The sequence below is a fragment of the Thalia democratica genome, chromosome 8, assembly GCF_965202585.1.
Source record: "Thalia democratica chromosome 8, ktThaDemo2.hap1.1, whole genome shotgun sequence".
Classification (NCBI taxonomy): domain Eukaryota; kingdom Metazoa; phylum Chordata; class Thaliacea; order Salpida; family Salpidae; genus Thalia; species Thalia democratica.
In genome coordinates, this window is record NC_139172.1 from 27,786,772 (window position 1) to 27,814,169 (window position 27,398).

A 27,398-nucleotide genomic window follows, 5' to 3' on the forward strand; every position below is an offset into this window, starting at 1 on the left:
ATTTAAACTTAAAATAATGATTAATAAAAGTAGATATTTTAAGTCACAAGAATCGTCACACTTATAATCGTCAGATTCAAGTACAACGCACATTAAAATACGCACATAGCTTTTTGTTGAAAATGTAATATAAAACAATTAAACATTATGAGAAAATTATTAGCATTCTGATTAGAGCAACACGATTTAAACCAATTAGAAACAGACCGATGAATCATAGACAAAACGTAATGGCTGAAAGTCGTACTACTAAGTAAATCAAATCACAAAACTCGCTTATACGTTTAATTGGCAGTTGAAAGTTTGTTTGTAACAGTAAATAATGATGAAAAAACTTTACTTTATTAATTGTTAGTTTTTAATTTACTTTTATACTGTTATTAATAATATTATAAGTAATAGTTCATAATCAAAGATAATTAATTATTATTTATACTGTTTGATTTTAAAGTTTCGTTAAAACTTTTGTTTGAAGTTACTGAAAAACTATTATAAATACTTTTTTATATAGTATTATAAAAACTATTATAAGTACTATAGGATTTTTTCATCAAATTTTTAGAAAACATAGTTTTTAAATCTAAAAGGATGTAAGTTTTTCTTAAAGCTTATACTTTCTATCTACAATTGTTTTATCTTTTTAACAGTGGTTTTGGTTTTGTTTCACCTTGCAATCGCAAAAGAATTAGTAACTTTGAATGCAAAAGACGATGTAAAAGTACCTAAAAACTGTGAACAGCATGTTGGTAACGAGACGCTCTTGGCTTCGTGCATTAATGAAACAAGTAGTAATCTGTTTATCTTTATGCTATAAAATGGTTAAAACTTGGTTGACTGTATAATTGTTTTAAGTATTAATTTATCATTTGTTGCGTATTTTCATGCTATAGAAATTATAATTTGTTGTTTACGTTAATGATCATTAACTAAAGTAAAAACTTTATTTGTTTTTTTTTTTTGGAATTTTACATAAACCATAAACTAAAGTATAAATATTTGTTTCAGAAACGAAGACCACTGTAGACAGATGTAATTTCTTAAATGCTCATAACGAAACAGAAGCTCCTGATTTTGTCAATGTAAATTTGTGTACACATCACAAAGGTTCATGTTTTGTTTTTAAGCTTTTGATTTAACTAAATGCGCTTGAAAAACTTAAAATAATTAAAGTTCAAAACAAAGTCAAAGTACACAACCTTTGTATTTCATCTAAAAAAATCGTTATTATTTAGTTTTTGCGATGCAAATTTCTACCTTAAAAGAATTTGTAATATTTTACTTTTACTAAAACCAACTAATTTTGTATTGAAATTTGTGCTTTGACAAAAATATTCAGTTAGATTTCGGACAACTTAATGATAATTTTTGAAAATTACTCTCTTTCTTTGAGGTAAAACTTCAAAATAAGTTTCAAAACCCTCTCCGTTCCTATGAAAACCAAGTTTTTCTCTGAACAAATATTTTGCAGCGGACTTGTACGAAGGAGACATCAAGTTCACCGAGGAGCAGGAGGAGGTGATGAAGGACATCCTCGGGAAGAACTTCAGCTACTCGGGAGTGTACGAGGATCAGCAGGATCAGCACAGTGTGGTGAAGAGGGGGGCGGCGAGGGGTACGAGGAAGTGGGACGTGACGAGGGACGGGGGAAACTACGTCGTCCCCTACCAGATAGTCAGCGAGATGAGTGAGTTTTTGTTTGGTTGCATAACTGTGTGTTTTAATTGTAAGTAAACTGTGTAGAGTGTGTTTTGTGTCTAACTGTTTTATTATTCAATGAAATAACTGACTACAGCGTAAACTGTAAACTATCATTTTAATGCCAAGGAACTAACATGTAGCTTGAAAACTGCATTTAAACACAGTAAAATCGTAGTTTAAATTTAAGGGCTATTATAACCAATTTTATTCACTAAAAACTCATACAATTACTAACAAAAAACTCAACTAACAAAAGTCTCGGGAGTTTTTAACTTTTTATAACTAGTTTATAAACTTCATTTATATACAAAAAAGAGTATTAACAGCTATTTATATATATATATATATACATATATATATAAGATGTAACGTTATAAGGCGTTAAATCCTGGAGATCCTGATAAGCTAAGCTTATCGGAATGTATATCACAGATGTTCTTGTGCTAAAACTTTATTTCAACTAACGGCGTTTCACTGCTCTCAAATAAATTTAAGAACAGATCTACGGAGTCTCAAAAAGCCTATTCTTAGAGCTTTTTGAGACTCCGTAGATCTGTTCTTAAATTTATTTGAGAGCAGTGAAACGCCGTTAGTTGAAATAAAGTTTTAGCACAAGAACATCTGTGATATACATATATATATATATATTGTTTATTCAACTATAAAAAAATTGCTCAAAAAGTTTGGTCTAAGGACCTGGTGTACAAAGGAACCTTTCGTGTATCGAGTCGTGAATCAGGAATTGATAGTGAACATTTAATCTGTTCACTATCAATTCCTAGAACTACTCATTCCCTATTAAAAAATACTCAACTCACAGACCAGCAAGGAAGGCAGGCGATCGCGAACGCTGCGCTTGCGTTCCAAGCATCAACCTGCATCAGGTTGAAACCACGTGACCAGAGCAACCAGAACGACCCCTACGTCAATTTCGAGGTCAGGGACGGATGCTGGTCTTACATTGGCAGGACTGGAGGAGCCTCACAAACAGTTAATTGATTACTTGAATAGTTTTTTTTAGTTTATACTAAAGTAAACGCACGACCGTTAAGAATAATATATGTGATGTTCTCTTAAAACTATTTTGTTTTACGTTTTTAAAGCAAGAGGTTTTTACTCGATAATTTTCCACCCCGCAAAATGTAAACTGAACAAATATTCAAGCTGTTTACTTTTAATTTGAATTGTTTGTTTTTGTTTCTAAATTTATAAATCTGTAATTAAATCAATTGTGTTTTTTGTGTTAGCTTGTCAAAAAATGGCTTTTTTAAATAGGAAACTTGAAACAAGGTAGTAAATTGATAAATGTTACTTCATAAACTGAGTTTGCACAACGATATAAGCTAAATTTGAAGCTCTATAATCTATTGTCTGATAAATTATTTTCCACGTTTTTGAAATTACCGGAAGTGACGCTATAATAATATTGTAAGCTTTGTAAAAAAAAGACAGAAAGTGCTATTTTGTGTACTTATAATAAAGTGTTTATAAGTAATTATTAAACTAAAAATTGTATGTAATATAAATTTTAATTAACACAATAAAGTAAAATATTTATTTTACAACCAAAGTTTGTAAACACATAAGTTTTCATTTTATTTCCTAACTAAAACCGTGTAACAAATTGTTTTCTAATAATCTAGACTAAATATTAAATAATCAGTAAAAGTCTTTTGCAGCTGCATTTTATATTATGATGGCAGTTTTTTCAAAATAAAACTTTAATGTTTCAGATGCTAATAATTTTTATTCAGTGATTATTAAAAAGATAAGTAGCAATCTAAAAATGTTTTCTTTATTTTTTACAAACATATTTAATGATATAAACTTTTAAGTGTGCTTAATTAAACTAAAATAATTTTTCAAACTACCAACTTCATTATTAAATGAGATATTATACATAATTATTGATAGTAACACATTATTATAGCAAAATAAAAATCAAATTTATAAAAAAAAATTAAATAATCCTAATTGAAAACAAATTTATAAAACATAAAATGTGTCGTTTAAATGTGTTCTAAGTGCTTTATAACTTATAAGTAAGTTAAATCAAACAGACAATCTTAAAATTTGTCAACTCTTAATTTAGGTACATTTAAACCATTTTATCTTATTACGACCGTACTTAACAACTAAAAACTATTTTGATATATTTAAGCCCTGGCCTGATGTAGTATTATTACAGTGTGTACAATTTATAGTAAAATAAAAAAAAAATCATGACTACCAAGCATACATTAATGAGTCAAAGTAACTACACTTAAACTGCTGACATAGCAAGATACAACAACTTACTGATGCATTTTTCTTACCAAGTGACTATTTACAAACTTGTTCTACAAGCTAGTTGTTTCAGATATCGATAGGAAACGGGTGCGAGTACACAGCCACCGTGGTCCACGAAGTTATGCACGCCTTGGGCTTCTTTCACGAACAATCTCGCCCGGACAGGGACGATTTCGTCACGATTCTGTTGGAAAACGTCATATCCGGTGAGTTGCTTTTTACAAAATTTATACTATTACTGAGTATTTGAAGGTTTTCAGTAAAAAGTGCCAATTAGTTTTAAAGGAAAGTTTAGTATAGCTTAAATTATACTACACAACACGATTTTTTTGAACATTGTTATAATAATTTTACTTAAATTTAGATTTTATGAAAAACAGTCTGATTAATCGATTTAATATGCATTTCAAAACAGTAAGAAAAATAAACCTAACTTTTATAAGGATAGTAATAAGATTGATAAAGCTTAGAAGTACAAACAATCATAATCTATCAAAAAACTAAACTAACTATTACGCACTCTAAACCAACTATTCGTATAGTACCACAAGATAGTTTTTAAATGACTAATATTTTCACAGGAACGGAGAACAACTTTCAAAAGTACGACCAGGGCACGATCAACTCGTTCGGCTCCCCGTACGACTTCGATTCGCTCATGCACTACACCGCGTACGCCTTCTCCAAGAACAACGAGCCGACCATCGTGTACAAGGGCACCAACACCCCCATACAAGCCGTTAGTTTGTATTGAGCAGAACAGAACTGATATTTAAACTGTAAAAAGTTGTACACGTTTACATGTACATTGTTAAGTGTTTGTTTGTAGCAATTAAGTATGGTGAAAATGGTTTAGAAGTAAACTAAGGATTTGTTGCATTAACTAAGTCCTTTTTGTACCCGTGATCACTTTTGAAGATCACTTAAAACAAATAAATGTAATTTTTTTAATGTTTAATTAAGTAAGTTTACTCGTAACAATAAAATTTAGAATTTTAAGAATTAGATTATTAGAAAACTGTTTATTGAATATATTCAAAACAACAAAACAAACTATTTTGCAAACATACTAGCTTTAAAACAATTTTAATATAAAAACATTCAAGCTTTATTTATGAAAGCTATATATCCGTTTAATTTTTTTAATATATATAATAGCTTTGGGAAAAAAAAAACTAATTTAAAATACCGTTTTTTCTCTTATAACACTTTGTAAATAATTTTGAATATTTTAACTGTTTTTTTATAAAAACAGGGAAAAAAATTTACAGAAGAAGACAAAAAACAAATTAATCTTTTGTACGGATGCGCAAAGCAGACAAGTTAGTTCTGTTATTTTTTATCCAGTCTTTTTATACAGAATTTAAGCATCAGCTAACTCATGAAGTTAATTCTTTATGATTGCTAGGTATCTATACTGCACAATCAAATATAAAAAAAATAGTACCTCGAACTAATGGTACTCCATTTAGTTTTTTAAAGTACTCTAAGTTTTAAGCGTTAAAAACTTAAAATGTTTTTAAAGGAACACCCTCATTACAAAACACACACAAACTTTAATTTCACCCAAAACTTTTGACAGACGTCTGCACCGGGGGACCGACCATCGTGGGCGAGGGCTCGCTCTCATTGGTCAGCGAGACGTACAACAACGGGGCAGTGGTCCAATTGGTGTGCAGCTACGACCACACCGCCGAGGGATCAACGTCATCGGTGTGCACCGACACCCAGTTCGTACCTTCCACCTTCACTTGCGTCAAAGGTGGTAAAACTATAAAATTATGCGAAAACTTTTATTTTGTAAAATTTAATTTTACATTTACATGTCCGCATTGTAAAACTTTGACGAAAACTTAGTGAAGTAAACTAAGTTGAACTTTTTTTTTCTAGCCGTGAAATAAGTAAGTTATTAATTTAACCATACTCAATTTTGTTGCACTTTAGATTCTGACGACTGCACCGATGGAAACTCGAGATGTCCGACGTACAAAGACCTGGGTTTCTGCTCAGAGACGCACCAGAACAGGGGGTACATGGAGCGCAACTGCCAGAAATCGTGCGAATTTTGCGTAAAAGGTAAAACTACTAGATGTACTGTTAATAAATTCAAACTATTATAAACAAAAACTTGTATTTTAAAAGTTAGCTTCGACCTGAAACTCTAAAAACAAAAACAGTTTTTTTTTGAAATAAAATCAAGTGCTCAGGTACAAAACTAGCAACATAGTTTACTATAACTAAAATTAAGTTTAGTATTTTGATAAATTTTAGGTTGTGTCAACAAGATAAGCGATGAAACGTGTCAAGATTATGTTAACCGAGGTTATTGCGAGCAGGAGTTTGTGAAGTACATGCAAGACAACTGCGCTAAAGCTTGCAACTGCAGTATGTTGACATTATTCATTATTGTTTTATAACATTTATAACGTTTATTTATTTTAGTTTTGAAACTTTTTACAACGCTCATTTGTTTTTAGTCAGGATTTGAAAACTGTTAGAAAAAGTTATTTTTGTTAAGATTTTAGAAAAAAAACAACAGCAAAAATTTAATTTTCAGAAAAGTACTGCTGGAAGTCGGAGCTGCCGGGAGTCACCAACGGGAGGATCGTGGAGGGAGACCTGGAGAAGCACGACGTCGGTGCGGTGATAAACTTGAGTTGCGAACAGGGTTATTCCCCCACCGGAAGCTCCACAGCGACTTGCGGGCGAAACGGTTTCGACGTCACGACTTTCACCTGCGAAAAAGGTAAATTAAATTAAAATTTTACTAAGTACGCTTTCAATAGTATCTTTAGTTCTAAAAAAAGCTTTGATTAAAATACTTTGTTAGCAAAGTATGTATTTTAAACTTTGTAAATCAAATGACTTTTTTAAGTGAAAAAGATCGTCGATGATATAATAAAAAATTACGTGACAGATCAAAACAGTTGTGAGAACTTGTCGCCTGACAGCAGTTGCGTTAACTGGGTGAAAAGGGGCTACTGCACGCAAACTTACCAGGGGTTTATGAGCCGGAATTGCAGGAAAAGCTGCGGTCTTTGCGGCTCAGGTTGATGTTAAAATAGTTTTTTGAACCAAAGCTTAACGAACAAAAACATAATTAAATCTTTAAAAAGATTGTTTCTGCAAAGGTTACACAAAAGAGAAAAAACAATTTTCAACACTTTGATAAAAAAAAGTTAATTTACCCTGATAAATTTTGTAGCGCAACACTGCGCAACGGTGGACCTGCCGGACATTTCGGGAAAGGGCCAGATTGTCGACGAAAAAGCCACCTACGACCTGGGCGAAACCGTCACCTTCCAGTGTTCAAGCGGGTATTCCCCGAGCGGAGCCACCAGCGCCACTTGCGGCGAAAAAGGATTCGACGTCGACGTTTTCTACTGCGTTCCAGGTCAGTTTTTTATTAATTTACTACACCAAGAAGGTGATGCAAACTTGTTTATGTCTACTGTTCCGCTCGTTATAATACTTTTACGTTCATATTTAATTAATATTTCAAGCTATGAAAATGGCTAAAAATTTTTAAAATCGTTTTAAACAGTTTATTAAAAATATATTAGGTCTAGACTTGCTACAAAAACTAAAATTAAAAAACAAAAACAACTTTACATTTTCAAAATATAACACGTCGCATTCCAAATAAAACTATTTTCTCTTGCAGCTGATTCGAGCTGCGACAACCAAGAAACGGACAGCGACTGTCAGTACTGGCTGAGCCTGGGATACTGTCAGCACTCGTTTGTCACTTTTATGCACCGGAATTGCGCCAAAACGTGCGGAACTTGCAGCGAAGGTTTGAAACTAATTGAAAATATTTAATAAAAAGTATTATTAAATGTTAACTAGTAATTGAAATACAAAACTCTTGAAGTTTACAAAGAAACTATTTATTAAAAACGCTAGCACTAAAAATCGTATACACAAAAGTATTTTAAAATAATAGACCTGATTAATAAATTATACAGATGCCAGCAGTGTGTGCGGGAACAAGCAGAACGATGTGCAGTGTGAGAAGTGGAAGAACTTCGGTTACTGCACCCAACTGTACGCCGACTTCATGGGAGAAAATTGCAGCAAGAGCTGCAGTGCTTGCAGTTAGTAACAAGATAAATGTTTGTGTTTTTTTCTTTTCTTTGAGTTGTTCGGTCTTAATGTTTTAAAATAATTAATTCCTTTTAAATTTTTTGTATTTATTCACTGCTATATTCACTGCTACTGATTTAAAAACTTTAAATCTTTTTTTTTTAAGTTTGTTTGATTTTAAGTAATTTTTTGCTAACTTTTGTCTAAAACGCTTTTACTTTTCTATATATGTATAACAATAAAAATACTATCGTTTTTAACTATAAAATAAACATACATGAAAATTAAAAGAAATATTTGGCTGTAAAGTATTGTAAACCTTGCGAAGGTACTCTATAGTTTCCTATCAGAGTAATTTTTAGTTAGTTATTTAATTTAATATTCCGAGGTTAATAAACATAACAAAACTCGGGAAAAACTATATTTTTAAAGCTGCACGATAAAAATCAAAATTTATTAAAACGTTGAAACTCTCTTGTTGTATATGGCAGCAAACCTTTTTTATGAAATAAACTTAGTTGTTGTGTTATAAAAACAACTTTTTTTAAACTTAGTTTGATTTTGTAGTTGGTTTTTAAAGTCGCATATAACATGTGATGGTATTGAAACATTTTTTTAACTTTAAATAAGAGTATGTTTGTTTAAACGTTTCTTGAAAAATAAAATTATTACTAAAATATATAACTGGACTCAGTATAAATACTTCAATATTACAACATTTACTGTTTCAAATTTAAAAGAAAAAACCTCTGCACCCATAAAAACTAGAGCCAAACATAAAATCGAAACTAAATTACGTCTTTGTTCAGTTTGTAGAGCAGTTAAAAACAAGCACAAGTATATGTTTAAATAAAAATAAAGATAAGTGTATTTGTGTAACACTTGCACAAGATCTATAAAAATACTTACTTTTGAGACATTGATTGGATTCACATTTTATGTTCTACAACTTTAAGTTTAATTTGTTAGAAGTGTGTCTTTTTAGCTAGATCTAAAAGCTAAATACCAGGTATTATTTTTATATTTTATTGTATTAAAAGTTTAAGGAAAACTTTTTAACAAAACCTTTTTACTTTAAAATACAAAAACTTTTATAAAAAAGATTTCGGTTGTTACAGTAACTTAAAATGTATCTTATTTTGAAAGCTTTTCTTAAAAAAACACAGACATAGCTTTACTTTCAGCATCGTTTAAAAAACTAAGCAAGACTATTTAAAAATAATAAGTAATAATCATAAGTAAAGCTTTTTATTACATTATAAGCTAATAATTTTAATGCTTAAACAAGTATAAACGGAAACAAAACAACTTTTATTATGTAAATTAATTAAAGTGCATAGACTCAAAACAAAACATTAACAACTTAATTTGTTTGTAAACAAACTTAAAAACATATAAATATAACGAAACTTAGTAGTGTAACTAAAAGAAGGAAAATATATTTTTCTTTTTTATTGTATAACAAATAAAGTATGCTGCTCATAAACATGTTCATTAGCGGTAAATCAAAATAAATATAGCTGTAATAAAACTGTGAAGGTAGAACATGCATTATTTAGTCATTGTACTAAATATTGAATTACTTGTTAAGTTATTAAAACGGATGAACCGTTATTTCGAAACTTAGTTTTATTAGGTTTCGTTTAATAAACTCTTTAAAAGCGATTTTTATATAAAAAATCGCTTAGTACCTTGAATGAAAAATTATATTAGTTTTAGATATATGTTAAAACAATAATCACTCGTGCTTACTTGTTTTTGCATTGTCTGCATAAGAATAATAAATTTTAGAGTTTTTTTAGTTTAATTATATTTATTGAAACAGTATAACAATTTATGTATGAATTTACAAGTTTAAAACTAATAAATAGTGTATTTAGTAATTTTTATGGTATAAGGCCTTTTTTTATGAAATAAACTTAAAATTTTAAATAGTTTTAATAAAAGTAATCAAATTCTTCGATATCAAAACTAAAAGTAATTTTAGAAGTATTAACAGCTTGACTGTTAGCATTTTTTTTAAATTTATTTAGATAAAACTTTCTTTTTTTCTTTATTTACAGATACACAAATTCTAAGTTACTTATATATACAGAATGCTATCAACATCTATATGTGTGAGTTAAATTTGATTTATATAAATTTATATATTAATTAAAACCATCAAAAAATAATTTTTCTAACAAATTATTTTAAATTAGTTCTATACAAGGCGAATCAAGAAGTTTATTTATTAAAGTCGCAAAATTAAATTTCAACACAATTTTGTTAAGCTAAACATAACCATATTAAGATTTCCTTATTGTTTATAAATTCTTTAAACAATTTAAAAGTTTCAGCTTCTTATCGGTATTTTTTTCGGTTGTAGTGCAGCGATTGACAGAAGACCTATAATTGACGGAGGTAAATTTAATATTGAAATATTTGTTCCCACACAGTTCTTGTTTATCGTTTTTTTGTTTAATCGTTTTTAACTTATGTTTATTAATAAAGGATTAAAAAATGTTATAAAAGATTGTAAAATATTTTGTCAAGTATCAAAGAAAAAAAGTCGCGCTTAGGTTATTTGTACGCAATATTTTGATCTTGTTTGTGTATTCGTAAAGTTTGGTAACTAAAAAATTGTACTTTGTTTAAGTAAAACAAGTTAGACTTTTTAGTACTACAGCTGATGATTTGATTTAATTATGATGGTTGTTCTTTAAACAAATAACCCATTTTTTAACAACACAGGAGTTCGAAACTTACGTGTGTCAACTGAGAGCGGACATCATTGCGACTTCAACCACTGGCAAGTAGATGTGACCCCGTCAACCATCAGTTCGTGCACCAGAGCTTACAAGAAACATCAAGTTATTTTTGTGGGCACGACGACAACCAATCACGTCGCCAGGTGGCCTTGGTGCAATTACGACGGTCACAATTGGGACTGGTGTATAGGTTACTAGTATTGAAAAAGAAATACATTTAAAAAACTAGAACAAATTTAATTATTTTCAGTATAAAGTATACCAAATTAAAAGCAGCATTTCAGTAATATTTCTTAACCTGTTTAAAAAAAAAAAGTTTTAGTGACAAAAGATTTTACTTTCTCGCTCTATTTAGGTTATAGATGGTATTTCGCTACCAGACTTCCACTCAAGGGTCCAAAGATTTCAGACTTTAGGTTCGATTACAACAACTACGGGTTGCCTTACTGGAAGGCTGAAAAAATGTGTTTGAAATATGGAAAAGACTGGGGAGTGGCAGAGTTTAACACAGATTTGACCATAAAGAAACAACATATTATAAAAGACCATAACTATTATTTGTCGGTTGAAAGCGTGCGGTAAGTTTCTTAAATGATTTTGAAGTTTTAGAAATAAATTAAAGATATTAAGGAGAATTTGTTACAGTATTTTGTTTTAAATTTTATTGTTTAAAAACTCACAAAAATAAATTATCAATCAATAACTAAAAATACTACCTCTAGATATTTTTAATATTTGTATTTTATTTTAATACTTAATATATCTACAACAAGAAAACAAACAAAAAAAAAATCTAAACTTTAATCCAAAAGGACACTATTTTTACAAAATTTTTGCTTATAAAACTAAATATTGTTTCTCTAACCTACAAGAACCAAAAAAATAATTTTAATGTTACAGTAAAGCAATAGCGCCATTGGAGGCCACAGTTGAGCAAAACGGTGCTTTTTGGGTCAAGAAAGACGTTGGTTGTTATGGTTTTGTTAGCTGCCTCAAGTGGACCGGATCAGACATTGTCCTGACTCATTGCGGAGAAGAACTGTCGGTAGTCTGTCAAAGAAAACTCAGAACTGATTCATATAATTGGTTGCTGTAAATATCTGTTTAAGTACTTTTTATTCGCTATATTATTTATCCTTTCACGTTTAAACATATTTGTTTGTAATTGGTGCTTTAAATAAAAGATATCAGCTTGTATTGAAAATATATACAACATTAAATTATTTCTAACATAGTGAGTTTACATTTTATTGAAATTAGTACTATACTTTGAGTAAGTGCTTTAAAATGATACACCCGTGCAATGTGCATATTTTGTTGCAAAATAAAAAGATCAAAAAAATTTTTAGAGTAGTAAAAATAATTCACAAGAGTTAAATATTATAAAAAACAATGTTCGTTGTGCAAACATAATGTACTTATATTAATTTTAAAGGTTTTAATTTAAACAATTATATTTGTTTACATAAAATTAGGCAGATCTTAAAATAGAATTTGTTATGCACTTGTACTTTTACTTCTATGGGCTGTCGAAGTGTCTAAGAAATTTTGTTTAATTTCGAGTATGTTTTGTAATACGTTTGTACAACTAATCTTTACTAAACTCAGTTTAGTTCATTACAAGTAAGTATTCATGTTTAATAAACATGAGCAACATAAATTATTTAGCTAAATTTCATATAAACTTTCAAATTAAAGTTTTCAACATACAGCTTGGATCATCAAACCACAAGCTCACGGTAGACTGAGGATATTGAAAGCTTGTGTTCATACGTTTATAAAGAGTTTGTGGTCAAAAAACAAGATAGTTGTTAGAAAATAAAAAACTTTAGAACTTTTTTATTTCAAAATTGCATTTTACCCAAAAAAAAAAGTAATTATTTTTAAAGGCTTGCTAACAAAAACCTTTAAAAAAAGTTGTGTGTAAAACAGAAAATTAAAAAAAAAATTTTTGTAGATAATGTTTTATATTTGCTTTAACCATAAGAAATAAAAAGAGAAGAATTTCCTATAACTTTTCAATTTTTATGATATTTATTCAATGTTTATACAGGAGTTCAAAGTTTAAGGATGGTCTTAGTTTGACATGCTATTGTTAGATAAAACAGTTTTATGACCAAAAAGTTATACTTCTTTAAAACTAATCTTTACGAAAAACTTTAAAACATTCGTTGTGAAACGTTGTGTTGCTTTCGTCATAAATTTAAGTTATGCTGCAAAAGACTAAAAAATTATGTAACATTTGTGTTTAATCTTAGAAATAAACTTAGTTTACTAATGTTTAACTTTATTAAAGAATAAGGTTCGAAAGAAAACATACGGCCTGCAGGTAAAATCCGGCTTGCGACTATATTTCTAAAGATGACAAATATATAAAAAAGGTAATAAATATATTTCTTCCTGGTAGTACAAACATACTACAAACAAGTATTCGAAAATCTTAATAATAGTTGATAAAATTGTTAAAAACTCGTCAACTCAATAAAAACTTTTATCGAAACATCGTTAGAATTAATAACGTATTTCTGCAAAACTAATTATTATTAGCGGTTTAGCCAACATAAACTTTTAATACTTTTAATTAAACTGAACAAATAACTAAAAATTAAAAATCTCATAACCTCTGCAAAACTATGAAAATTAAATTCGTTTTAATTATAAATAATAAGCTAAATTATAAATTTAAAGAGGATAAAGCAAAGTATTTTGTGTTTCCGTTCAATGAACTCACTTAAAACACTGAAATAACTTGTTGTTTTGTGTCGAAAAATTATAATGACTTTGAAATTGTTTTAAACAGTATTTTTACGTCTGTAAATTTTTCTGTAAAACTTTAAGACTTCAAGTTTAAAATAGTAGCTTAATATTATACAAGTTTTAAAAAATTTTCAACATTATAATTAGTACACGATAAACTTTTATAAAACATAACACTAAAGATTAGTTCAGTAGTTATAAACAATAGTTACAGTAACTTCTCGCTTATTTACGCACATTGTGTCCACAGAAAAAGTGCGTAAAAATACGAGAGATCGTAAAGATGCGAGAGGTACCAGATATACTTACTATAATGGCAGGTTTTTGATATCGCTCTAGTCAATAGCAGACTGGGGACTTTCCCACTTTTAACAATTTGTTTACTTTATGTAAATATGAAAACAAAAGATAAAACTATGCATATATTGAAAAAAAAAAAGAACTTAAATCTATATAGAATAATAATACTTATAGAAAAATTTTACTAACTTTTATAATAGGTAGACATTGTCTTTATTTATATATAACTTATTTGATACTTAACATTTATATTCTATTCTACTTAGCAAATTCAATTTATAATTAAGCATTTGTTTACAACTAAGAAATGATGTGGTGTCTATATTAAAATTTGTTTCTATAGCCTTTTACAAAAATATGCATTTGTTGCTGTAATGGATTTTTCTTTTTTTGAACAAAAACCACTGCTACTTTTTGTTAGGATTTCTTATGATTTCATTAGATTTCTTTTTTTAGATGTTTATTCATATATAGGGCAAGAGTGCTGTATTGTTTATTTGTGTTTTAAACTCTCGTTATTTCATTATACTTTTATTTTTTAAAAGTCATATTTTTTTCAGAATCTTAATTTAATCTCTTTTTGTTAACAAAATTTCTGATACACTGAGGTATAACTAAATGTTTATCAATTAGTAGTCAAGGAACATAATTTTACAAAGTCTAAAGATAGAGAGAAGTGAATTGGCATTTAAAAACATATTTTAAATTAAAAATATACAATAAACCTAATTTGTGCAATATTGAAAAAAAATTTAAAATTTCATTTTTGATTTTTTAAGAATTCTAAAATGCGTAACTAAACGAGAGTGCGTAACGTCACGAGTGCGTAAAGGTGCGAGAGGTTACTGTACTTTAGTTTAGAGTTTTAGCTATTGGTCTACCGCGTCCAAAATTTCTGGACAGCTGAAACGCTTGCAATTAATAAACTTTATAATTATTTTTCTAAAATTGTTGTTCTAAAAGTTTTACAGAAAAATTTACTGACGTAAAAATACTGTTTAAAATAATTTCAGTTTTTTTTTAAACTTTATTCTTAGAAAAAGATAGATTTTAAAAATGTTGTTTTATTTTTATCGAATATTGTGTGAGGCAGCAAGCGTTTTAAATGAAATATATTTACTTGTTAGCAAAGTAGTAAAATACGAACACTCTTTTTTAACTTAGCTTGATATTTTTGTGAGTTGTCGTAGTTAACAACTTGTAAAAGCAACAAATAAAGGAAAATATTTGATAAAAACTTTAATAAGCATCATGTTTGTCTGAACATTTATTTCTGATTTTTTCTTCTAGAATGTAGAACTATACTAATTACTTTACGAAAGTTATGTCAAGTATACATGTTTTATTCATACCATATATTATTACTTTTTACAGAAATACGACTCTCTTTATAATTAGAGCTAAAAATTAATAAAATCTAAATACTTTGTTCAACGTTGCAGGGCAGTTTAAATAACGATCCATAATTTAAAAAAAATTGAAATAAGTATTTTTTGTAACATTGATTGAATTGGAATTTTTTAGTTTTACAAGTATAAGTTGTAGAATTAATTTTAATTTCAAAAGTTTTTAGCGTTTCAAATTTTAAGAAATAAGTTCAGTTAAAATATATGTTATGTAATAATCATAAGTGAAGCTTTTTATTACATTGAAAGCTAATAACTTAACTGCTTAAACAAATATAAGCGGAAACAAAACAACTTTTATTATGTAAATTAATTAAAGTGCATACACTCAAAACAAAACTTTGACAATTTAATTTGTTAGTAAATAAAACTAAAAGTATATAAACAAAGCGTGTTAGTTGTTTTAATAGAAAAATAAAAGTATTAACTGGTTGTTTGTTGTATGTATAAGGAATAAAGTATGTTTTTCATAAGTATGGTTCTAAATATACTCATATCAAGACAAATATAACTGTATTGAAACAATTAAGTAGTACATACATTATATAGTCAATGTATACTACCTAGTCGTTTTGATTAGCTATATTTCTGATAATTGATTGAAACAAAAGTATTTTGGAACATTTTAAAACGTATAAATTGTAAATTTTAAACTTAGTTTAGTTATGTTTCGTTTAACACACCAATAATCAATGATTTATGTATGAAAAATTGCTTAGTACGGTGAAATGAAACCTTAACTTGATTTTAGAGATATATTAGAACAACTATCAGTTATACCTACAACGTTTTAGTTTTTTTACAAGGTCTGCATAAGCACTAAGTTTTGATTTTTTTTAAATCTAACAAAACTATTTACATACAAGAAAATAACTTTTCTATAAATTTGTATATGTAATTTGTAAATATTTTAGTTAATGTTAAGCTTTGTAAAACATACTTTACTAATTTTTACGACATAAGTCTTATCTAATTAAATAAATTTAAAAATATGAAAAAACAACAATAAAAACATTTAAAGCTTCTGTTACAAAACTAAACGTAACTTTCGAAAACATTTACAATAAACAATTTTTAAAGTTACTACAGTCTAACTTGTTTTGTTTATTTACAGATAAATAAATACCAAGTTATTTAGAAATACAACATGTTTATAACATCATTACTTGTGAGTTAAATTTAACTTCTATTTCTTAAACTAATTTAACAGAAAAAAAAAGTCTGTATTCTAAATAAGGTTTTTTTTTTTTTTATAAATCAAAAAGTATCCAGTAGATTATTTGTTAAAGTTGCACAATAAAATATCAACAACATTTATTTGCTGAATGCATTTATAATTTAAACTTTCTTATGGAATAATTAATCAAACTGATTGAAATTGGCTCTTTTATCTAGTTTGGTAGACAATCTAATAGTTATAACTCGTAAAATACTGTTTTCAAATTTATTTAAAACTGTATTTAAAACTTTTTTAAACAAGTTAAATGTTTCAGCTTCTTATCGGTATTTTAATCGGTGGTGGTGCAGCAACTGACAAAAAACCTACAATTGATGGAGGTACTCCTAACATTTATTTTGTTGAACCAAAACACAACTCTTATTTATCATTTTTTATTAAAAACAACCGTCAATATTTTTAATAGCTATGTTAATTTGTCAAGACAAAAGTCATGAAATAATAATCATATGTTTTTAAATATTGCAACACTTTTTGTCGAGTGTTATATAATAGGAATATTAGTAGTTTTAATGAAGTTTTGTTGAATACTTTTAGCTTGTACAAGTACAATTTTTACTAAAAACTATTTACTTGTATACTAAAACAAACTAGACTTTCTGATTCTGTAACCAATGAGTTTACAACAAAAGTTATTCAATTTTGTAATGAAAATAACTAACAATCCTCACAACACAGAAGTTCGAAACTTGCTCGTCTCAACCGAGAGCGGACACCATTGCGACTTCAGCCAATGGCACTGGGGTCTTTTCGGAATGGTCCCGTCGACGCGCTGGTCGTGCACCAGAGCTTACAAGGAAATTGACTATGCTAGGGGTTTTTACGATACATTAACTGATCATACCGCTAGGTGGCCCTGGTGCAATTACGACGGTTACAGCTGGGACTGGTGCATAGGTGAGTAGTAATAAAAGTTTTTTTATTTTTCTATGAATTTCTTAATAAAAAAAATGATCCAAGTTTGCATTATAAACTTTTTTCATTTAATTACCTAGTCTGCACAGATTTGTTTGGTGATTTACTGGCCACAGATACGAAAACGTTTAAGAACTATACTGGTTTGTATGAAAATGAAAGTTTAAAAATAATTTTACTAATTCTTAGCATAGAACAATGTATAGACATTAAAGTTTTAAATTCTAAGGAGCTATTAAAGCTTTAAAAAAATAGTTTAAATTGTAAAGTTTAACTAATTCAACTGTTTAGGCTATAGATGGAATTTCGTTACTAGAATTCCACTCAAAGGCCCGAAGATGTCAACTCTAAGTTTCAATTTTTACAACTATGGTTTGCCTTACTGGAAGGCTGAACAATTGTGTTCAAAATATGGAAAAGACTGGGGAGTGGCAGCGTTTAACAAAGATTTGACCATAAAGGAACAAACTATTATAAAAGACCATAATTATTATTTGTCAGTTGAAAGCGTGCGGTAAGTTTGTTGAAAAAGTTTTTAAGTTTTTATAACTATTTTGTACAGCAAAATGCTTTATAGAATTAAATTAGAAATAAATAACTGAAATCTTCCGCTAGATAACTTTTTTTAGTGTTACATTATTAATATTTTTAAATATAAACTTTATAAAATACCTAAAAAAAATTACCAAAACATAACTTTGTTTTTATTACCTGCAACTACCAGGAAACAATCGCAAGTTAAAGTCTAAAACAACATGCTTTGAAAAAATAATTTAATGTTACAGTAAAGCAATAAAACCATTGGAGGCCACAGTCGAGCAAAACGGTGCTTTTTGGGTTAAGAGGGATGCTGGTTGCGGTGGTTTTGTGGGCTGCCTCAAGTGGACTGGATCAGACATAGTCCTGACTCATTGCGGAGAAGAACTGTCCATCGTCTGTCAGAGAACTGAAAACTGACTTTTACTGTTGGATGTAGTAAATATATGTTTAAACTTATTTAATGTCGTTTTCAATTACGTTTAAAACACACTTGTTTGTGATTGGCACGTAAAATAAAATATAGTAGCTTGTACTTGAAAAAATGCAACATTAAATTATTTACAACTCAAGTGATTTAAAAAAACAAACACGTAAAGTGTGTACTGTTTGTGGGAAAATAAGTTAACTAAGCATATAACATTTAAACAGTAGTAGAAATTTTTTGAAATTGCATGATAAAAAAACATGTTCTTCGTTAAGCTGAATGTAAAAAACAGATGCAACATAAGACTATTTGCTTTTGTTTCTTAAAAACTTTTGTAATGATATTTTACTACGAAAACAGATTTTAAACGGTGAACATTCAATAAGTTAAATTGCTAAAATTTAATTTATTTTTTACAAAAAACCAAAGTGTTAAACTTTCCTGATACCAAAAAGAAAGGAACTATAATAAAACCAACTTTTTCAATTTGCAAAATAGATTAACGCGTCAACAATATGTGTTCTGCCTTAATTGATTTGTATTTGGCAGCTACTGTAATAAAAATTGCTTCTACGTCGCAATTTACATACATAAAACTAACAAGAGTTAGCTAACATAAAAACGTTTAGTGATTTTAGTATGATACTTAGAAATTGTTGAATGGAATTTAGTGGTTTAAGAAACGAAGCTTAATATAAAAAAAAAAAACAATTTACTAACAAATAAAGATTATGAATTAATCAAACTACATTTATTAGCTGTATAGAAAAAAAAACTTTATACGTTTATACAACAATGTTTCGTTACGTAAACTATACATCTTTTTACAACTAAAAAGTAATGTTTTCACAGTTTTTGTTCTTTCTTTTTTTAAAACACTTTTTTTTAACACTTCGAACTTTAAGTTTAACTAAAATAAAAGGATGGTTATTTTGATTATTCTTAGGAGAATAGGGTTGTTTTTAAGTAAAACGTTCTTTACAAAGTGGTTGTAGTTCAAATTAGTTAGAACAGTAAACATATCAATGGATATGTAAAAAGTATCACGATAAGGTCATGAGTTAATATCACAAGAAATATTAGCACGGCAAGCAAAAAAGCTAAAAATAAAGTTACTATCTGTTTAAGTTAAGTAAAAACAACAATTGAGAAAACTATTATTGAGAAACATTAAGTTTTTAAGCTTTTTATATAAAAATAAGCGCTAAAACGTTTTGCCAGAAAGTTAACAAATTAAATCAGATAGTAAATTCACATACTTTACCCGTAATTAGTTTTAAAACATGTTGATGTCGTAAAAGCTTTCTCTTAAAGAACTAAACATGTTTTAAAGAAAAAAAATTAAAGTTTTATTTATCAAAAAAGACTGCATCTAATAGCATTTAAACTAATTACTGTTGATCATTTAGTTTTACGGTAAATGTCAAATTTTTTTTTATTAAACTTTGAAATACATTATTAATATTAAAAACTTTGACATTTTTTTTATATTGGTTGCTAAATTTAAAACAAGAATTAAGAAAAACTCGAAAGCTAAATTTAAGCAAAAGATATTGTCCAAAAATCGTTTAAAATATCTTCAGTTGTAAAACAGTATAAGGCAAATAGCTTTAGGCGGCGTAATTTTATCAATTACAAATTATGTACAAATTTTTACCATACTGGAAATTAGGTCGTATTATAACTTCAAAAATGCTTGTTTTACCACCTAATGACTGTAAAAAACGTTTTCTCATTGGCAATTGAAAACAAAATTACATACTAATTTAAACGCATAAAACTTAAAGCCCTTAAGCTACAAAATTTTACTTTTGAAGTAAAGTTGTATATAAACATGTAGATTTATCTAAAGTATTAAATCAAAGTATAGTAGCTAGCATCCCAAAATGAAGTATTTAGTTGAAACTCTTGTTTTCATTTCTTGTTTTTTGTATGTCCATGCAAAACCAATTGGAACCTCTGTCGATTTATGTAAGTTTTTTTAAATGTTTTGTTTTTTACTAAATACTAACTTTTATATTAATCAGTGACTGATGATGCCGCAAAGAAAATATCAAATGTTGTCGAAAATATGAAGCTTACTGATATAAAACAAGAAGTTGGAGATTATAAATTATCGTTTGAAAAGTTAGTTTGTTGTTTTATTGATAGTGTTAATGTATTTAAGAGATAAAAAAAAGCAACTAAAAAGGTATAAAACAGAAACAATTACTTAGTTTCTCAAAAAAACATAAAATATATTTTTAATAACTAGCGTCAACTTGAAATAGTAGTAAAACTTGAACTAATTTTTTAATATACTTTGAAACTACTCGATGCATAGAACCTTTATTCATGATTTAAATGAATATAAGTTATATAATTTTTAGCACTATGATGATATATATGTTTATTTATATACGTATATACATATATATATATCTATTTATTTATTTATAATATAAAATATTTTTTACTATAGTTTCACCGTTAAAAAGTTTCAGCAGAACAATATAAAGCATATAGCAAAATTTTTAAAAGAATTACAAAAAAAAAACATTATGACGTTTCAAATAAAATTTATTAATTTTAAATAGCGTAAGTATTATATTTTGTTTATATATATATATATGTGTGTTGAATGCAGGAACAGTTGTTCAAAGAGAAGTTTATTTTTGTGCAACTTTATTTACCCAAATATATGTATATATGAATTTCAAACGTATAACATTAAAAATTATTTAAAACCAGCATAAAAGTTGCTAAATTCAATGTTGATTCGATGAAATTGCTCAATGTTAATGGAGCTTATAAAGTGCAACTAGGTGGCGTAAATGGAATTATTGAAGCTGATGCAACTGCTAAACAGAAGTTTGTTATTTTATATAATTGTATTAACTTGATAAACAACGTAAATTATAGTTGTAATGCTTACTAAAAAAGGTACTATAACTCAACTTTTAGTTTGAAAGTTCTTGTTTTTATAATGATATTAATTTTATAACTACAATGTAGTTAAGTTGTTTTATCAAAAAATAAGATAACAACTTTTTAATGATCGTAAAAAAACAAACAAATAAGTCGGTTATTCATTTTCGGCTTTTAAATAATTAGTTCGAAATGTTTAATATAATAACTAAACAAAAACAATTAAATTTAAGTTCAAAAGAAGCCTCAGCTCAAACAGTAGGCAAAATAAACAGTTTAAAAGTTTCTAATTTTGACGTAACAATGAAAAAAGTTGACGGTCAGATTAGAGTGAGTTGAGTATATTCTTCATAAACTGCTTGTTAAGTTTTTACATAGCTTTTTATACATTAAAACTTTAAAAGTTATAATCAAACACTTTTAGCAATGATACGAAGGTTGATCATATTATGCACTTTTTTTGACTTTTAAATTCTTATACGTAACATATAGTATATTCAGATGAATCTTTTTAGTTATTTTAATCTACAGTTTATTGAAAAAATCATTTTTGTAACACTTTTAGCACATGGACGTAAAAATATTTGAGTAACATTTCTTTCTATTTATTCTTTATATATAAAACATGTTTTAACCAGGCTGAAGTAACTACATGCAATGTGGTTATTGAAGATTATCTTTTGAGTGTAAAACTAGAAGGAGATTCTGGATTACAAAACTTTCTCACAAACTTCTTCGATCAATACTACGAAGCAATAGCTAACCGTTTGTCACAAACAGAAGTTTGTTTTTGAAACAAAAACATTTTATTATTTACAAAACTATAAACTTTTAGAAAACTTTTAAGCTATTAAATTTTTATTTTATATAGATCTATGTGATTTTATATAAACTAAAACACAGAATAGTTTTGAAAAGGAATATTTGTTTTAAGTGAATTATTAATTATTTTAAAAGATACAATGAGTTTTACTTTATAGTTACTGCGTTTCATACTAGCCTAAAGCAAGTTTTAAAAGAGTAATTATTTACTTTACAGTTTTTCATTGTACTGTAAACGTTTTATTTAACTAGCAAAACTTTAATTTTTATTTTTATTTTTGCAAGTAAACAATCTTTATTTGAATTTAGTAAGACATATAAATGCATTTTATAATTTTATTAAATGAAATAACTTTGAAATAAAACAAAAAATAATTTTCATTTCAACTTGACAAACTTATTATAATTTTTTTATTTTATAACAGATTTGTGCTATCGTAAAACCAGAAATCCAGAAATTATTGGACGAAAAAAATCTAAACGAAATTCTCGGATAACTAATGATAGTTAATGTTTATAAAAATGTGAAAAACTTACAATTTTGTTTTATTGATTTTGAATTGAAAAAAAACTTTTAATACTAATATAGAATATTTGATGTTTTAATATTGATGCCTTTTCATTATTGTTTTTAAACTTTAATTAAATAAATGTTTTTATAACTCTGTTTGCATTTGTATAAATGAATTTATAGATAACAAAAATTTTATTGTTTTAAGTTATAAAGTTGCTAAATTAAGGTAGTGTTATAACTTAAAAGTTAGAAATCATATAAATTCATAAAAGTTACGTTTCTTATAAACGATAATTTAATTGTCTTATAAACAAAACTAATGCCATGTTTAACTTTTTAATACACTAAGACTAAAACTTTAAAAACAAACTAGTTTTTATAGCTTTTATTTTTCATTAAAATTTAAAAAAGACATACTAGTTAAATTAACACTAGTTAAAACGACTATACCAAGTACATATACAGTAGTGGTCATGTCTAACTATAATTAATAATACAATTGTTTATGTTGTATTTAAAAATATTCAGATGTCTCATCACAAACATATCATAAAATACATAAATATAGTTTGAAAATAGCATTATTTCATAACAATACATTCTTTAAAAAGCTGCTTTTTTATTAATAAAACTTAGTTAATAGAATAATCGTTCACTCCTTTTTCCAAAAAACCTTGATTTATAAGAACTTATACCATGCGTAGCGCAGGTATTGCAACAATTATGCAATTTAAAATAAAGATCTAGTATTAAAGCTTGATAAGTTTCTTGAATTATTTTCAAAACACTGTAACTAAGGTACTTAATTATTTAATACTATAGTGAAACGTACTTGTGACGATTCGTTTTTAGTTTTATTTATTTAAAACCTTTTTTTATCATACTAAAATTAAAAATAATAAGATGTGAAATTTATAAATATTTTAAACTTTTTATACGGAGTCTAACTAGCTAAGAAAAACTTTTATTCTTTGTCATTTAATTAGAACAAAGTTTAAACCTTACATAAGTAGTCTAAATGTAACAACTGAGAACTTCTCTATAGTTTTTATTCTTAAATTAATGTCAATGAATGGAACTACAAAACGATAGCAGCATATGACAAGGAATTCTTTAACACTATAAAGAATGCTAGGTTGTTCAAATACATTTAAAAGCAAAATCACTACTGAAACAATGCAGATATGGAATCAAAAATAAACTCTAAATTTTTCACGTTTCAACTCATACAAATAAAGCTTTTACACACTTTACTGATCGTCCAGAACTCATAGAAAACTAGTTTATAAGTTTTCAGTGAATTAAAAAGCGTTAAATCTCGCATTTGTGTATTAATTTTTGCTCCATTCTTTGATAAATCTCGCACTGGCGTCTGTCATCACTGATCTTCTAAAAAAGGCGTGAACAAGGCAGCAGGTGTTCGTTCTCATGCAGCTCATGTAGGTACATTTCCCACTCGCACAAACCTTCTCTGCTTTTCGCTTCATCGGAATTTTTAAAGGAGCACGATTTGATTTAGTTTGGCGATTTACAGCTAGTTTTTGAGAAGGTGACCTTGTTGTGGTTTTTTGCCAACATTCAGTTGTGCTCATTTCCACTTGGTCTTAATTTCTACTGAATTTCCAAGACCAGATCGTCTATGATATGTTGGAAAATTTTCGCATTAAAGGGAAATTCCCAGTCTTGTAACACTACCTTTGTATCTTTTGGACTCCTTTTAAATTTTTTGCCAATTGCTATTACTTCATTCATAAAATCGACCAAATTGAAACATTCTTAATGTTCAGATGAAAGTCTTTGTTTGAGAACTAATAATATATATAGTTTCTGTTTTACTTCATATTCTTGAAGTTTATTTTCAGACTAGCGAATTAACTTCGTTTTAAGATTAAGCTTCACAATTTATTTAAAAGCTCTCAGGATTTTTTTTTGCTTTTAAGTCTAAAAAAACTAGTTGAGGTTTACAATAACGATCTATCTAATGTATAATAGTTTCAAAATAGCTTTATTCAAAGATTAATTCGTAATAAACCTACACAGATTTGTTTAATTTTCTGATATCTGAAATATAATAACTAATAATTATAAAATTTTTCTGTTACAATTGAAAGTAAACTTGTTTTATAACAGTTTTATTTCAAAATTTTTAGGTTTAAAGCAGTAAAACAATTTAGTTTAAACTAAAACTTAGTATAAAGTTTGACTTATACTTATAGCAATTGAATATATGTAACTAAAAAAGTATCTTACCTGACATCCTTATACTGAATTCGATAACTTTTAACGTAGAATTAGACGTATTGAATGGTCTTAAACAATAGTGTAAGAGCTGGTTATATAACTCGTTATACAGGTACAGAGTATCACAGTTTTAAATTAAGAAACACGTGTTTTATTACTAATTATATAGTTTCTATATTTTATTCAAACTTTTGTCTTTTATGGATTTTGTACCGTCTAGGAAAATATACCTACGATCTAAAACTACGATAATGAGCTAACGCAATTTATTTTAAAAATCTAGTCATAAAGTTTAAGTTGTTTTAATAACATATTTAATAAGTAAAATGATAAGCTTAAAAAAACTTCTGAGTAAAAGATGAAATAGTAGTTGTTTTAATTTTTTTAGTTATTTAAAAATTTCATAAGAAATTATGTAAGTTAAGGCATATAAACATTAATACATTATTAAAAAACTACTATTTTATTTATAACTTTAAGTGATGTTTTTAATCAAACTTAGATGAAAACCTGAAAAATACATTTTTCTTTCAATAATTTATTTTGTTACAATGTTTTTTTTTCTGTTATAAACTCTATTAAATACCTGGTTTACTTTTTATACGTTTAGTATGTTCAAAAAAATATTGCGCCAGACTTTAAATATCAAGATAGTTTAGCTATATACTTTTTTTTACGACTTAAGTTGAAACAAACTTTCATCGATAAAATTACTGTAAAAGAGTCTATTTTAACGTTAATTATGTCTTTCACATCACCTACTACGTCTGTAGTGTGACGTCATGGTACAATACTTTATTAATTGACATAAATTATTCTTAATTTTGTTCTATTTAGATAGAATTATTTTGGTACGAATCAAATGCATTGTGTAAGTTTAAACTTGTATTGATTTCTGTATCAAGTACTTTTAGGGAAATTTAATTTTAGTAAACTGTTTAACTGCTTTAAAAATCGGTGGAAGTTTATTGTTTAACGTAAATTAATGTGAGAAAAAAACATACTTTATAACAGGGTAGGCAGGCATTTAGTGATCGCTTGAAAATTTCCAAAACCAAAAGTATTCGCGGGTTGCAAATGTAGTTTTTATCACACGTAACCTTTTTTTTACAACTCAAAATTTTCTAGTGTAAGTTTCAAGTCTCCAACTTATTCATTCCTGAAAATTTTTCCTAACTCTTTATTCAAACTCAAGATTACCAAGTGTAAGTTTTGACAATTTCTGGTTTAAAGGGCCAGATAAACATGCTCGGGGACCCCTGTTTTCCGACCATCGATTCATTACTTTATGAATAATCCTAAACTTCGGAACTTATTCGTGAACTTCGTTTCTATGGATAAGTTTTAGCTCTAGTCGCACAATTGTCCATTTCGGAGTCTCTAAAACAAAAGCAGCATGTGTCCATTTGTAACGAGTTGTCCTTTGTTATTTTTGATTTTAGTTCTTACAACACTAATTTGTAATTTGGCGCTAAAGATTATTTATGTTTGCTTTGGTTTGTGTTATCAATTGTTATAAGTTGAGTTACTGTATGTTGTATATTGCTTTTGGTTTAACAAAACACTTGATCACAGATTGTTAGAATTTGGTATTTAACTTTAGCATTAATAACTACTAGTAATTTGTAATAAAAGTTGTTATGAGTCATTCAGATAGTTTTAGAGTTAACCGCTCATAACGTATTGCTAAAAAAAGAAGCAAAGCTATCACCCCTGAAGGTAACAACCCTAACCAGGCTGGGTTTGTTACACATTTTCATGCAACCCATTTATCAGTACATGAACCTTCTCTGTTTCCGCTTCCTCTTCCGCGATAGCTTATAATGTGAGGACGTATTTACAGCTAGTTTTAGAATTGGAAACTTTTTCGTAGACTAAGAATCTTCGAATGCGCTCATTTTATTCTTTTAACCGTCACCTTTCGAAGTCCGGTTTGAAAGTATATTTTGAAAAAGAATTTTAGGATTTTCGTGCCAAAGTTCAAACATACTTATTTTCACCTGGTCGTTATTTCTTCTGAACTGCACGCCTTCCAAGACCAGATCGTCTCTGATGTGCTGGAAAAATTCCATAACTAACGGCAACTCGCATTCCATTAGTGTTAGTCTTGTGCCTTTCGATGCCTGTTTAAAATTTCGCCAATTGCTTTCACTTCATCTAGAAAATCGGCCATATCAAAACATTGATCATTTTCAAATGAAAGTTTTTGCTTTGGAGCTGGTACTGGGCACATTCTGATTATTTCATCATAATCTGGAAATTCGTTTTCAAATTTCAAATAAAGTGATTTAGCTTCGTTTAGGACTGAACTTCATCACTCACATTAGGGCTCCCAAAAAAGTTTTCTGTAATAAGATATAACGGTTTTTTTTTATAATGTTCTACTATCATATTGTATTGTATAATTTTTCTATAAAAATAACTAAATTTCAAAAATCTGTATAACACAAATTAAAATGTTTAAGTAGGTTACAAAGTTTTAGTAAATATTTAGTACTGAAGTTACATGTAT

General features: G+C 27.6%; 2 protein-coding genes across 2 annotated transcripts; both read left to right on the top strand.

Annotated features, from left to right (window-relative positions):
- Window positions 1–229: 229 nt before the first annotated feature.
- LOC145842366 (zinc metalloproteinase nas-15-like) lies at window positions 230–8,327 on the top strand. Its single transcript, XM_082949794.1, has 16 exons — window positions 230–350; window positions 648–785; window positions 1,006–1,104; window positions 1,469–1,684; window positions 2,519–2,688; window positions 4,058–4,193; window positions 4,569–4,726; window positions 5,243–5,309; window positions 5,570–5,749; window positions 5,932–6,063; window positions 6,259–6,372; window positions 6,545–6,733; window positions 6,905–7,036; window positions 7,193–7,381; window positions 7,652–7,783; window positions 7,956–8,327. The coding sequence occupies exons 1-16, from the start codon at window positions 323–325 to the stop codon at window positions 8,087–8,089; spliced, it is 2,214 nt and encodes a 737-aa protein (XP_082805920.1). The 5' UTR covers window positions 230–322; the 3' UTR covers window positions 8,090–8,327.
- Window positions 8,328–20,255: 11,928 nt separating this feature from the next.
- LOC145842690 (uncharacterized) lies at window positions 20,256–22,761 on the top strand. The gene is made up of 6 exons (XM_082950167.1): window positions 20,256–20,373; window positions 20,430–20,529; window positions 21,133–21,252; window positions 21,543–21,639; window positions 21,948–22,091; window positions 22,557–22,761. Exons 1-6 carry the CDS (start codon window positions 20,289–20,291, stop codon window positions 22,626–22,628), a joined length of 618 nt encoding a protein of 205 aa, XP_082806293.1. The 5' UTR covers window positions 20,256–20,288; the 3' UTR covers window positions 22,629–22,761.
- The last annotated feature ends 4,637 nt before the right edge of the window (window positions 22,762–27,398 follow it).